Raw genomic sequence first — 12,941 nt, 5'->3', positions numbered from 1 at the left:
CCCTCAGTAAAGGAAAACATATACACAGGCAAGTATGTAGGCATGTATACACTCATACATAGAACAGTCCTAATGGAACAGATTAGTTTAGACTGTATTCCCTTTGTAGTGCAGATCCAGGATGAGGAGGCTGTATCAGAGCAAGTGAGAGCGCCTGCATGCATGTGTCTGGATCTAACAAGGATTATTCTGTTCCTGTGCGAGTCCCAAATGATTTGGAAGCAGTAGCGGAGGTAAAGGGGTCAGAAAACAAGGCCGCAGTGTTGGAGTCTGTTACAGGCAGTAGCCCCAAGTTACTCTGAGACCCCGCACTCACCTCGGCATCGGAAAGCTGGATGTCAGGCTGATGTCAGCGCATGGAACCAAGCATGAAGCTTATTTTTTTATTATATGTACATGAGGTTCTTTCCTCTGTTTGGTTAACTTGAAAACTAGCCTTACTAACTGGCTTGAGTGCCAGCAAGGTTTGTATTTATTTATGGGGTTTTTGTGGTTTGTTTTAGCAGGGTTTTTATTGTTTTTTGCATTTTATTAAAAAAATTACACCATATTACCTGAGCCTTGACACCTAACGCTGCTGAATAAGTTCTCCTCTACTCACAAAGTGACCTTGAGGCAGCCGGTTGAAGCACTCTGCATGCTTTGACTTTGGCTCCCATTATTTTCGTCACGATTCAGTGCTCAATCTGCAATATTAAACACTTTATGGACTGTAATCGCCATTCCAGAATGCTGCAAATGAATGTGAGCCACACAAAAGCATTTGGCATAATTTCTATGTTTCCTTTCTGTCTTTTTTTCAGATGCTGGGAACTCTCACAGCAGTGCCCATTAAGGTGCCTCAAGTCAGCTCCCTGCACCGGCTGGCAGGACAAGCAGCCACTGTGCTACCTCAGGTAACAAACACACACACACACACTTGTCTTACTATCCTTATGAGGACCGTTCATTGACTACCTTCGTTGCCTATCACCTAACCCAAGGGCTGCGCAATTATTTGTCAAAAATTGTCTCAATTTTAAGACATTTTTTTTATTGCACCTTAACATATATTTTCACTTTTTTCAGTGCAGTATTTCTCAAAGTAGAAGCAGCTATAAAGTCTTATTTTCACTCTTACTTTCTTACTCTTATTGTGTCCATACACACAAAATCCTACTTTATTACTTTGAGGTGCAGCTACAACTCAAAGGCAAACTTTGTACAGAATCTATTCTTGTTTGTGGTCATCTGGTTTCAAACCAATGTGTCCAGATGACAGATGATGATGCACTTTTAGGAACTAAAACTTTTTCAGGATTTTCTCCGTTCTTTTCCACAGATGCTCTAAGTTTCTCTGCTGCGTCTCCATCTGAACTTTCATTTGGTCTCATGGTGCATGTTGGGCATTCAAAGGTTGTGATTGGTCGCATGTAATGGAACCACTTGATATGCCACACCGGGGCTTTCAGGGGAATTTAAAGTATATGAAGTATAACTTCAATAATGCTGAATTACTGATAATTAATTGTGGAAACATACAATTGCGATTATATATGTAATTTATGATTAATTGTGCAGCCCTACCTAACCCTTCTTAATCTTAAACTCAAATCCTAATCCTAAACTAGTGAGGAAAAACGTCCTCACTCTGAACGTCTCAAACTGAACACAGACAGAAATACAGAACGCATTTATACCACGAATCTCAGTGGTTTGCCAGCAGTCTATTTCTCACGGCTACAGTTCAGTAAGTCAAACTGAACTTGAATTTCTCTGGCTGAGGAAGTAATTTTCTTCCAAGATCAAGAGGATCTTCTGCACAAAGGGACATCCTGTTCTAGCTGCCGGGTGATTACAATCCTCTCCAAGAAGCCACTCCAGGGTTTTCCTCTCTAAACTCCCTCCCTCCTCCGACAGAGGGGGGAAAAAAACTCGACAAAACAAAGAAAAACCTCTGCTTTTATAGTTCCGGTGCTTGTGGCTGTGACGGTCGTTCAGAGAGAGCGGCTCGGTTAAGTCGCTCGGTTAATTTGGTCCTGGGGGGGGGGGGGGGGCGTGGCCGGGACGGGCATGAAACGCCATTAATCCCTGTTGTTGTGGTTGTTGCGGTAGTTCATCTACTTTCACTGGTGTCGCTGGATCAATGGAGCTATTGTTAGGAGAGGAAATCTGTTTGCTTATCAGTGGCATTGCTGCTGCTCTGGACAGAAAGGGCCGTCTTTACACTTTATACTGGGTTAATGATGGAGCTGACCTGGGTTTGATTTCTGCGCGTTTATATTTAAATAAGCGATAGTAACACCTGTAAGTAAGCACATGCATGTAGGCAATCCACACGCTTTCCCATACTTCCCACAATATGTTTATAATTAATATGTTAATATATTAGTTCCTTGCTGTATCCTATTACTTCTGCTGCTGCGTCGACCCCGTTTCCCCCACGCGGATCAATAAAGTTTCATCTAAGCTCCACCTGAAATAACACCCGCTGTTTGATAAACATCAATATTGCTATTTCACAAGATATATTGATTTCTGCTGATTCCCCTCCATAGTGTAAAGATGGTCAACCTGGGTAAAAGGCGGATAAATATAATAAATATGCCGGTTGAAATTGCTTATAATTTTTTTTTTTTTTTTTAACCTTTATTTATTCAGGGGAGTTTCACTGAGAGCAATGCTCTCTTTTTCAGGAACGCCCTGATCACATTCACACACATTCACACCTGGAAGCTGATCAGTACAACCACAGTCTGATCTGCTGGCCACTGAGCAGCTCCACTGGAGCGGTTGGGGTTAAGGGCCTTGCTCAAGGGCACCTCAGTGGTGGTAATGAGGGAGGGGCAAGCGCTGCTTTTCACTTTCCCCACCCAGATTTATCCTGCCGGTCCGGGGGATTGAACCGACGACCTTCCGGTCACAAGCTCGCTTCTCTAACCTTTAGGCCACCACTGCCCACAATGAATTGCATCCTGACCCTGCAATGGCATTTTACCCCTCAACTGGGTAAAGAGTTAACATTACTGGGTGCAGCGTCATCAGATGACCACCGGGTGGCAGCACAAACCATAACAAACCAAACACCTCCGTCACACACACACACACACACACTCCACACTCTACAGTGAATCGAAACAGAGCAGAAATGGAACTAATATGTGTCAGTGATCCCCAATATAGGAAGACAAATATTCACTGTAATGAGTCGGCGGAGAGATCGGCTGCGTTTCATCCCCCCGCCCCGACTCGGTCCGGCTGTCCTCTTATTGGACAGCGGGACGCATTAAGAGCCCGCTCACGTCTGGACATGCATGGACACTCAGGGAGAGGGAGGGGGAGAGGGAGAGGGAGGGGGAGGGGGAGGGGGAGGGGGGGGCGGCGGCGGCGGCGGCATCTGTGTGTGGTGTGGAGCTGTCTGCGGGTGAGAAAGATGGAGAGATGGGGAGAGAGAGAGATCCTCTGGCTCAGCTCTTTGTCTTCTGAGCGTCTCATGTGTTTGGTATGAATGGCAGGTTATCTTCAGCCTGCTGTGTGTATGTTGGCCTGAAAGACAGGCAGGTACTTTTGTTTTGTTTTTTTGTTCTGTCACTGAAATAGCACCGGGTTGACAGGATGGGAAGTTCAGGGGGTGGAAATGTGAAAACGTCTCGTCTGGTTGACAGAGTTTCCCAGACAAACGCCTCTACAGGATAATCAACACCACAGATTTATCTTTTTTATCCTAGACGACACTTGGTTGTATCATTTCTCTTCTTTTGTTTCCACTAAGAGTTTTGATTTTCCTTCAGCAAGGTACTGTATCTTCAGGTTTCAGAAAGCCAAATAAAAGACTTTTTAAAGCTACCTCAAATTTAATTTAAGACCAATTTAACAACCGCAGTAAATAAAGAAAGAAAGTTGGCAAAACCAGCCAAAACTAACTGAAACTATAAATGGCCAGAATAAGAAAAAGGACACCAGGAAATAAATTCAGGGTCATGAACTCCAATTGTGTTTAGTAAAGCAGATAAGATGCATATTGTACTACTAACCTTGTTCTGTATTAATCCAAGAGTTGATATGCAGCACAAAAGAAACCTGTCAACACCTGTCAAAAATAAGACCTCTAATAACTGTATTTAATACTTTTTAAAACCATAAATTTAGATGATTTACAGTTTCACAACTTTCATTAACTCAATCAGAAATAGACTGGTTTTACAAGCTTTGTTATTTTTATTTTATTTTGGTTGTTATATTGGTGTTAAATTCAGTTCTGGGTAGCATTAAAAAGGTTGGAAAAGTCTAAAATTGGCTTTCTGAAACGCCTTGCCATAGTCACAGTTGGGTAAAATACAACTAGGTTGATAAATAGAGGGACGGGACACTTATCTAGTGTCTATATGGAGTTCAGCAGAGTTCAGTCAGTCTATCAGTCCAGTGTCTGTGTGTGTGTACTTGTTCTTATTTCCTATTGAGAGCCAGTTTGAGTTTTAGACCTTCAGAGTGAGGTGATTTTGGCCGATCCTCACTTCTTCAAGGGGCTACTTCAAGACTAGGATTTGGGTTTAGGGTTCAGATGAGCGGGGCTAACTCTTGGTCGTCTGCTTGTGTGTTCCTCCAGGTCAGGCCAAAGACCCAGATCCCAGACAGCCTTCCCCACAGTCCCTGCCAGGAGCTGCAGCCGCTCAGCCTGCAGAGGGCCACCGCCGTGATCAGCCCCAAGAGCCAGGGCCCGGCCCTGCCCACCGCCAACAGCACCTTCAGTCCCGAGCGCCAGCCCAACGGCCAGGGCGACGGCTCGCCCCCCCCGCCCCCGGCCCAGAGCTTGTCGGGGGGGCCGGAATCCAGCGGCGCCGGCCAACACGCGTCCGCGGGGCCCGGCGTGGCGTACGCCATCATCGCCGCCTCCCCCGCCACCGGTAACGGGGTGTCGGCCATCAGCGAGGCCGTCAAGGTGCAGCCGCTGCTCTTCAGCGCCGACAACAAGGCTGGTGTCTCCATCATTTAACACAGACAGCTGCCACACACAGCGCATACACACCTCACTGACCTCCTAACATACAATCCTAACATACAATTTAACGCTGCACTAGGCAACTTTGCACTTTGACGGCCCCAAGTGGCAGCAAGAGATAACTGTTAGAATTTTTTAAAGTTTGAAGGACTTCATTACCCAAAAATTAAACTCTTAACTTTTAATTTTACTAAAACACAGACAAACACAAAACACACATCTGCATCATGATTGGCAACAGAACAAAGTAAAAAATCCCAGCCAAATTGTACATGCATGAAATCCCTAATATTGCCTCTTTATGTGTGTGTGATCAGGTGATAATAATCCAGCCCCAGGCCCCCAGCAGCACCCAGGGGTCCCCAGGCTCCCAGGCCGACGTTCCATCCCAGGAGGCTCCCCCGGCTCCATCTCCCCCCGCCCCGAAGAAGGACGAGGACCCTGAGGTCAGACCCACCACCCACAAACTGCATCCAACACACTCAGGGAGCTTCATATTTGGCACTAGATGAGAGACGTTTTCTCCCTCACATCTCAAAAGGAAACTGCACAAGCAGAGACCAGGTTTCCATGGGAAAAAATGCTATTGTAATGTGATAAAGACAACAATGCAAGGAAAACATGACTCATGTAAACACCATACTCTGACAGGGTATCTGCTTTAAAAAGAGAAGTTTTAGAATAAATTATCTAAATGTAAGGCCTTAAAAGGTATTAAAATGATATTAAAAAGTTATAAAAAGGTATAAAATCACCATGCAATGACAATGGTTTCTTTCTGCTGCTTGACCTCTATTCCATTAATACAGGACATGGTTAGTAGTACATTATGAATCCTATCTGCTTTAGTAAACACAGTTGGACTTCATGTCCCTTAATTAATTTTCTTTTTTCTTATTCTGCCCATTTAACTTTCATTAGCTATGCTCAATCAGAGATAGGCTGCTTTTGTCAGCTTTGTTTCTTCATTTGGCTTAAAGTGGTCTTCAATTCAATTCCGGGTTGCATAAAAAAAGGTCTTATATTTGCCTTTGTGAAACCTGCAAATACCCTGATTATGGGTCTGATTATGATAATGTGATTATGCTCTTTAGTCATAGTAAACATATTTGCAGTAACATGCAGAGACCAGGCAAAGCATGTTGACGCCTTCATCACATTTAAGTGTGATCAAAACCAAACCAACGTTTCATACATTTATCTAGCTTCGATTTAGCAGTTGCTGTAACTAACCAGCCATAAAACGCCTTATGTTAAACGCTGTTTGTGCTCCTTGTGTTGTTGCCAGCCTGGAGTCACGGCAGACTATCATCTCGTCCACGTCGCGCTGATTGGTTAAGCGATCCAATTATTCCGATCGCTAATCCCAGATAATCCCGCGGCGGTCCCGGCCCTCCCTTCCCTGTTCCTACTGGCCGTTCTCTGCAGCAGCAGCGATGGCAGAAGAGCATACTGTCTGAAACAAGACCGTAATCCACTCTCCGCTGCCTCTAGAGCACCGCTATTAGATTTACTCCTAACAGGGAAACAGCACTCACTTTCTGCCGTCTAGAATTATAGCAAATCAACGTCTACAATAACGCAGAGGAGGAGTGATTCTGATATGAATACATTGATCTCAATCCCCCCTTCCTCTGGTTGTAAATGGGGGGAGTTTATGGCGTATAATAAACCATAAAGCGCTAGATTCTCTGGAGGAGACATTCTGTCTTTATTACCGTTGTCACAGTATTGTTATTTGCTTTGGGAAATGCCAGAACAAGAATCGTCTCTTTATTAAAAACAAGTGTGTAGCGGCATCGGAGATACGTGTGAGACGGAAGACGGGGGAGATAGAGGAGAGAGACGGGGGTGTGGGGAAGCTCATTATGAATATATCCTAAGGAGGAATGAAGCCTCTTAAATGGAGAACACTTCAGTGATGAGCTGAGGATCCTCTAGCTCTAGTTCCTCTCTCCTGACCCAATCTCCTATTCCTCTCTGGGAGTACTACGCTACTTCGTCATAATCCGCCACACTGCGGTGGAGGTTTACTCATTAAAATGTTGCCTCTGTGCCTCTTACAGAAAATTGCCTTCATGGTCGCCCTTGGCCTGGTCACCACAGAGCACTTGGAAGGTAGGTTTACGGAGGATAATGACTTGTTGTGGAGGGTTGGCTGGCAATCCCTAGATTATCCCAACATGGTGGTGGAGTAGCAGTTACCCATACAAATGTTTTCAAATACTGTCCTGCTTTCTTTGGTTATGTCTCTTTATTTAAAATGCTAAGGTCTAGGGTTACTAAGATTGCATTTGAGTGCACATGACTTGGACTCAAGTCAGACTCGAGTCACAATTTTAATTTCTTCAGACTTTACTTGATGCATGAAGAGAAGACTTGAGACTCGACTTGACTTGGGTTCTGGTGACTTGGGACTTGACCTTGACTTGTACTTTGATGACTTGAAAAGGTTTCTAAAGTCTTGACTTGAGATCTTGTGTTTGTGTAAATTACTTAGATTGAAAGTGATGAGATTTGTTCCAGCAGACTGAATTTAAATTCTGTTTTCTGAATTTGTATGGAATGATTGAATTTATTGAAGTTGAAACTGATTATAGAAATCAAACTCATGATGTTCTTACAAAGTTTTTATCCTGTTAAAACCATATTGCATTGAAAAGTCCTAGATATTTAGTTTTTCAGCCTTGTTTCTTTATTTTGGTACTTAGTCTTCAATTCAATTCCAGGCAACAAATTGTCTTTTTCTTCTCAACAGAAATCCAGACCAAGAGACAGGAGAGGAAGAGGCGGAGTACAGCCAACCCTGCCTACAGCGGCCTGTTTGAGCCAGAGGTCAGAAAACGAATTGGTTCCCTCCTCTATCCTGATGAAACTCCACTGAACAGTACTGGTTATGGAATGGAGAAAGATTGTTTCATTTTTGCCATAGTACAGGTCATATGAAGAGTAAAATTCCCAAACACCAAAATTAGTGACTTGATCATCATGAGACCCACTTTAGTCCCTCAAAGTTGGTCCTATTTTGTAAACAAATGTCTTAAAGTGGCTAATAAATACATGCCTTTTTAATATGAGTTTCACTCTCATGCCATCAGTCAAGTTTTATTTCTGTACTTGAACGTACTTTTTTCTTCAATCCCAGGTTTTGCTAAAAGTAAAAATGTCCTTTCCTTTTTGCCTTCCAGCGCAAACGCCTTGCATCAAATTACCTGAACAACCCACTTTTCCTATCCGCACGAGGTAAAACGCATTTCACTTCCTATCAGCACCATACAGCCTGTTGTCAAGCTAACTAACTCATTAAACAAACAGATTCCATTTACAGTAGCCCCATGTCCATCCTAAGGGACATGAGCACACCTGCTAGGCTAGGAAACAACACTGGACTAGCACCTTAATGATGAAAAGCCCATTCTCAATAAGAATAAGCATAATTAGAGGAGTTTTTTCAGGGTGTCTGTGGGTCCTTAAAAAATCTGAAAACCTGATAACATACAAATTTAAGGCCTTAAAGTATTAAATGTTTTAAACACAGTAATTAGAGGTAATTTTTCACCATGATGGGTTTATTTTTAATTAAGTTTCATTTTGATACAACTATAAAGTTAGATAGTGGCCTTGGGCAGCTTCTTTACATTCAGTGATATTGAAATAAGAAATGCCATGAAATGTGTAGTTTTACCAAAAGATGTGTATGGGACCAGCAGTAGTGTTGATTTTCTTATGTTGTTACATTACTGCACTTCCAATTGGTCACATTAAGTTTGACCAGCATGCATGTCCGCTCGTAGATTAATGCAGAACAGGGTGAATACAATATGACAAACATGTTGGACTTCATGACCTGCAACATTTAATTTCTTGGTGTCTTTTTTCTTATACTCCTCATTTATAGTTTCATAACATTAGCTACGTACAATCAGAAATAGTCTGTTTTGTCAGATTTTTGTTTCTTTATTTTGGTTACACTGGTCTTAAATGTAACTCCTGCTAGCCTTATAAAGGTCTTCATTTGGCTTTGTGGAAGCTGCAGATACCCTGTATCTGCACCGTGGCTGGTTATGGCTCTTGCTTGATAAGAATGCAGCTCCAGGCCTCCAGGTCTGTGTAATAAGATGCTGCAGGCTGAACTGAGCCGCCTTCCCCAGGGTTTTAGCTACTGCATGGCTTTACCTCTAACCCCCGTCTAGCTGTGTCTCTACCTGTTGGCTGCTACTAACCTATTCTCTGCTTCCCATCCACACGCTAGACACTGAGGATCTCTGCTGGAAGGTACGTAGCATGACTACTGATGGGATGTGGTGTGTGTGTGTGTGTTTGGGTGTGTGTTTGCCACAGTGTTAAGTAGTGTGTGGTTGTGGATATACTGTAGTAACAGGGTTTGCGATAGTGTACATCCTCCCATGAATCGATTGGCGTCACATACAGCGATCTCTATTGTCTTAAAATTAAATGTTTTTAAAATGTGCAAGGAATCGCATTTTTAAGTTTTACATTATAGTCTTAAGTCCTCGCAGTCACAAAAAAAAGGCTGAACGAGTATCAAATTTTAAATCAACTTGAGCATCATTTTAGTCCCTGCGAAATGTTAATGTTTTTATTTGCCATTTCTGTTTCATATCCAAGGATAAATAAACTTGATTAAAAGGTTTTATAAGTTGATATTTTGTTTGACTTCAGCTAAAGTACTCCCCATGTTGGGTGAATAGAAATGAGGCAGATAATATGTCAGAATCTCAGCAATATTGATGCACCGTTACTCTGCTAAGAGTATTGGTCTTTCTGTTTTCCTTCAACCTTGCCTACCGCAGCTTTAAATTAGTTTGCATTATGTTTGAAAAGGCAAATTCGTATCAGCTTACTTAATTACTGGACTGATGAAGTATACCAGTAAATACAGGGAGGAAGGCAGTGCAAAGTTATGGTTTGGAATGGCATGAAGGAAATAATTTGAGGTTACTAATGGACTTACTTACTTGTTATTAGAGTTAAATTCCAACGTGTCACTTGGAACAGGGGCTTTGGTCTCAGTGAAAATAAACTGGTATATAATGGGATTTTTTTTCAAGGTGGGGTGTTCTTGTGTTAAGGTAGCTATCTATGCTTGTGAAATGCTGCTGGAAACCCTGAGAGTCTGGCACTAGGCTACATTTTAAACCAAATGTCAAGGTAATTTAAGTCAGCAAAAAAATTGGCACGGGAATTTCCACTAGCGATTCAGTCCACCGTCGATCCCCGATGTAACCGTTCAGTCGCCCAGCCCTTTCTCATTGTGTTCTTTGATGCCGTCTTTTGGGCGCAGGCCTAAAACCAACAGGAAACGATCTCATTATTATATACGTCACACGCAAGCAAACAGCTAGGTTTGATTGCAACAGTGGGACATGACAAAACTCCTCAAGGCAACATCTAACAAGAGCAGAGCAACAGAACTAGGCCAATCCTACAGCAGGATTCATCATCATCTCTATTGGGTCTCCAGTTCTATTCGGGCAACTGTGACTGCCACTATAATATGACAGATGAGTCTGTACCTGCCTCCGCAAATTCGCCAGCTTTTCACCGCTTCCATTGGTGTTTGACTGTCATACTATTTCAACCTGCTGCCTGCTCTTGCAGACGGTGTAATGAGAGAGATATGGCGGCGGCAGAACCGTCAATCTGAGAACCCGCTGGCCCGACGGTGCCGGCGCTTTTTTCTCCATCTTGCCATCCCTCTCCCAGGATTAAACTCCTGACATTTCACTGACTGCCTGCCTTACCAGAGATATCAGGGAAATGGCACCATTAGTGTGCGAGTCCAGCATTCACAGTCCAAACAAATCACTCACTCAGCTTCTTAGTAGATATCAGAAAACTCTTAGGATTCATATCAGACTCTGGCTGTTCAAACAGTATACTGTGTGATATGCCCCCCCTCTGTTGTTACGAATTTAATTACAAAGATAAGATGGGAGGAGAGCTGCATTCTGTCTCTTTCAAAAGATTAAGCTATTGCCAGTAAACATTGACAACTCAGAAGTGGCGGATTAACGGCAGCACCAACTTCATTAACTGTTGGACAGTTTATTGTTGACCTTCAGGACGAGTGTGTACACTATAAGCAGAGTTTACATACATACACTGGTCATGGAATTCCTGGAATATCATGGAATTTTGAGGTGTATTCCAGACGGGGAAAGAGAGAAATTTTCTGGGGAATATGAGGGGATTTTTAGTGCTCCAACTTTGTTATGGAAAAGGTATGAAATTTTACATGAGGCCCACAGTGGGAACCCTGTATACTGATGTGGATACTGGTTTTTGTGTTGCTGACAGGAGGACTTGGAGCATGATGAGCACTGTGCCATCTGCAAGGAGGAAGGCGAGCTGCAGCCCTGCCACAACTGCCCCCGCGCCTACCACCCCAACTGCCTCCAACCCCCCCTCAAAACCCCACCCAGAGGGGTGTGGTACTGCCCCAAGTGCCAGAAGAAGGTAAAGAACTTTGAGAATGCTTATGTGTTGGTGGTAGCTTAGAGGTTAGAGAAGCGTGACTGCAAGGTTTCTGGCTTCAATCCCCAAACTGGCTGGAAAAATGTGGGTGGATAAAGTGAATGAGTGTCTACAGGACCTGAAAACATCTTTGGGTCTTAAATTATATTACCTAAACTCAAGGCCTTAAAGCAATATTCCAATTGGGGGTTATTCGGAATTTGACCGCCATGAAAACCAGAATATAATCTACTCACCAAGATTGGATGCAGCTGGACGAGTTTGTAGCGTTCAGATTTTTACTTCCCATTCATTTGAATGGGGCCACAAAAATAACCTGAAAACTTACATTTAACACGTTTGTGAACAGATTCAACAACTTTAAGACAACAAAGCAGTCCTGGGTCCGTCGTCATTTTGCATTTCTATTCTTAGTTTACACTAAAATTAGTATTTAAAAACACAAGTAGATCCGGTCTGCCAAACAGGAAGTATCTCTCCTAGAAGAAAAATAGTCTGTCTATCAATAAAAATGCTATTCGGTGAAATTATGTTCCAAATCGACCGGTCAATTGAAAATCGAAATAGTGGAATATGTCGTTGAGTATGTTCATGAACGTGTCGAATCACAAGCTGCTTCCTGGTATGTGGATGTACAGCGCATCAACCTAGAGCTGGCTTATGCTTGCTTGACTTCTACTGTTGTACGGGCACACACAGTATTTCCCCTATGCCTTAACATATGGAGATTTTTTCCTATCTTTATGCAAGAGCGTGGTCTTTCAATTTGAGAGCATGACTTATTGATTTCACGTTCAGATTTTGTAATGCTTTCCTTCAAACCTTGCCCTCGCACTCAAATATCTCCTGCTTGCACTCAGATAATGTTGCTTGCACACAGATTTCCTGCGCTCCAGCTTCAGCCCTTCTCCTCGCACTCAGGCTGCTTCTGTGCGCTCGTGAAACTTCTGCTCTCGGATTTCTGCTCTGCTCTCGGATTTCTGCTCTGCTCTTGGATTTTTTTGTGCAACAACCCTGTCAAAATTCCCCAACCAATAGAATGCCAGGTGTAGTGTTGACCAATGAAATGATCCCTGCCTCGTTGCGGGCGCGTTCGCTTTACTTCTTAGAGCGTCCCGTACGGGCAGTTACTGTTTAACCGGGTTCATCCACTCCCGCCCTCCAGGGCTTTATTAAATACGACTTTTGGAATAAAAGGACAGTTAATGTATATACCAGCGCCTGTACTTTTTCGTTTACTATAATAGCTACATAAATTAGTAGCCGTATAGCACACCGGCCTCCCGTCGGTGTGCTAGAGGGGAAAACGACGTCACCTTCATGACTCAGGAGCAGGAGTCTTGCGGATCGCTGGCCAACATGGACCGCCAAAGTCAAGGACCTCAAGTAAGTTTTTTATTTTAATGGTGCTATTACTTCCTTCAAATTGAATTGGTTAAGTCATATTTGCGGCACAAGAATGCAT

General features: G+C 43.1%; 1 protein-coding gene across 1 annotated transcript in view; it reads left to right on the top strand.

The window, feature by feature from the left end:
* phf21b (PHD finger protein 21B) overlaps positions 1-12,941 on the top strand; it is an 85,930-nt gene that overhangs the window by 70,481 nt on the left and 2,508 nt on the right. Inside the window, exons 3-11 of the mRNA XM_071915771.1 lie at positions 804-896; positions 4,586-4,764; positions 4,813-4,951; positions 5,296-5,424; positions 7,045-7,096; positions 7,737-7,813; positions 8,167-8,221; positions 9,231-9,253; positions 11,300-11,458. Of these exons, the coding sequence (XP_071771872.1) occupies positions 804-896; positions 4,586-4,764; positions 4,813-4,951; positions 5,296-5,424; positions 7,045-7,096; positions 7,737-7,813; positions 8,167-8,221; positions 9,231-9,253; positions 11,300-11,458 (906 nt within the window). The remainder of the gene's footprint in view (positions 1-803; positions 897-4,585; positions 4,765-4,812; positions 4,952-5,295; positions 5,425-7,044; positions 7,097-7,736; positions 7,814-8,166; positions 8,222-9,230; positions 9,254-11,299; positions 11,459-12,941) is intronic.

This window comes from Centroberyx gerrardi, chromosome 24, assembly GCF_048128805.1.
Source record: "Centroberyx gerrardi isolate f3 chromosome 24, fCenGer3.hap1.cur.20231027, whole genome shotgun sequence".
In the NCBI taxonomy this organism is placed as follows: Eukaryota; Metazoa; Chordata; class Actinopteri; order Beryciformes; family Berycidae; genus Centroberyx; species Centroberyx gerrardi.
Note: the sequence above shows the minus strand (reverse complement) of the source record. Positions and strands in the feature narration are given on the sequence as shown.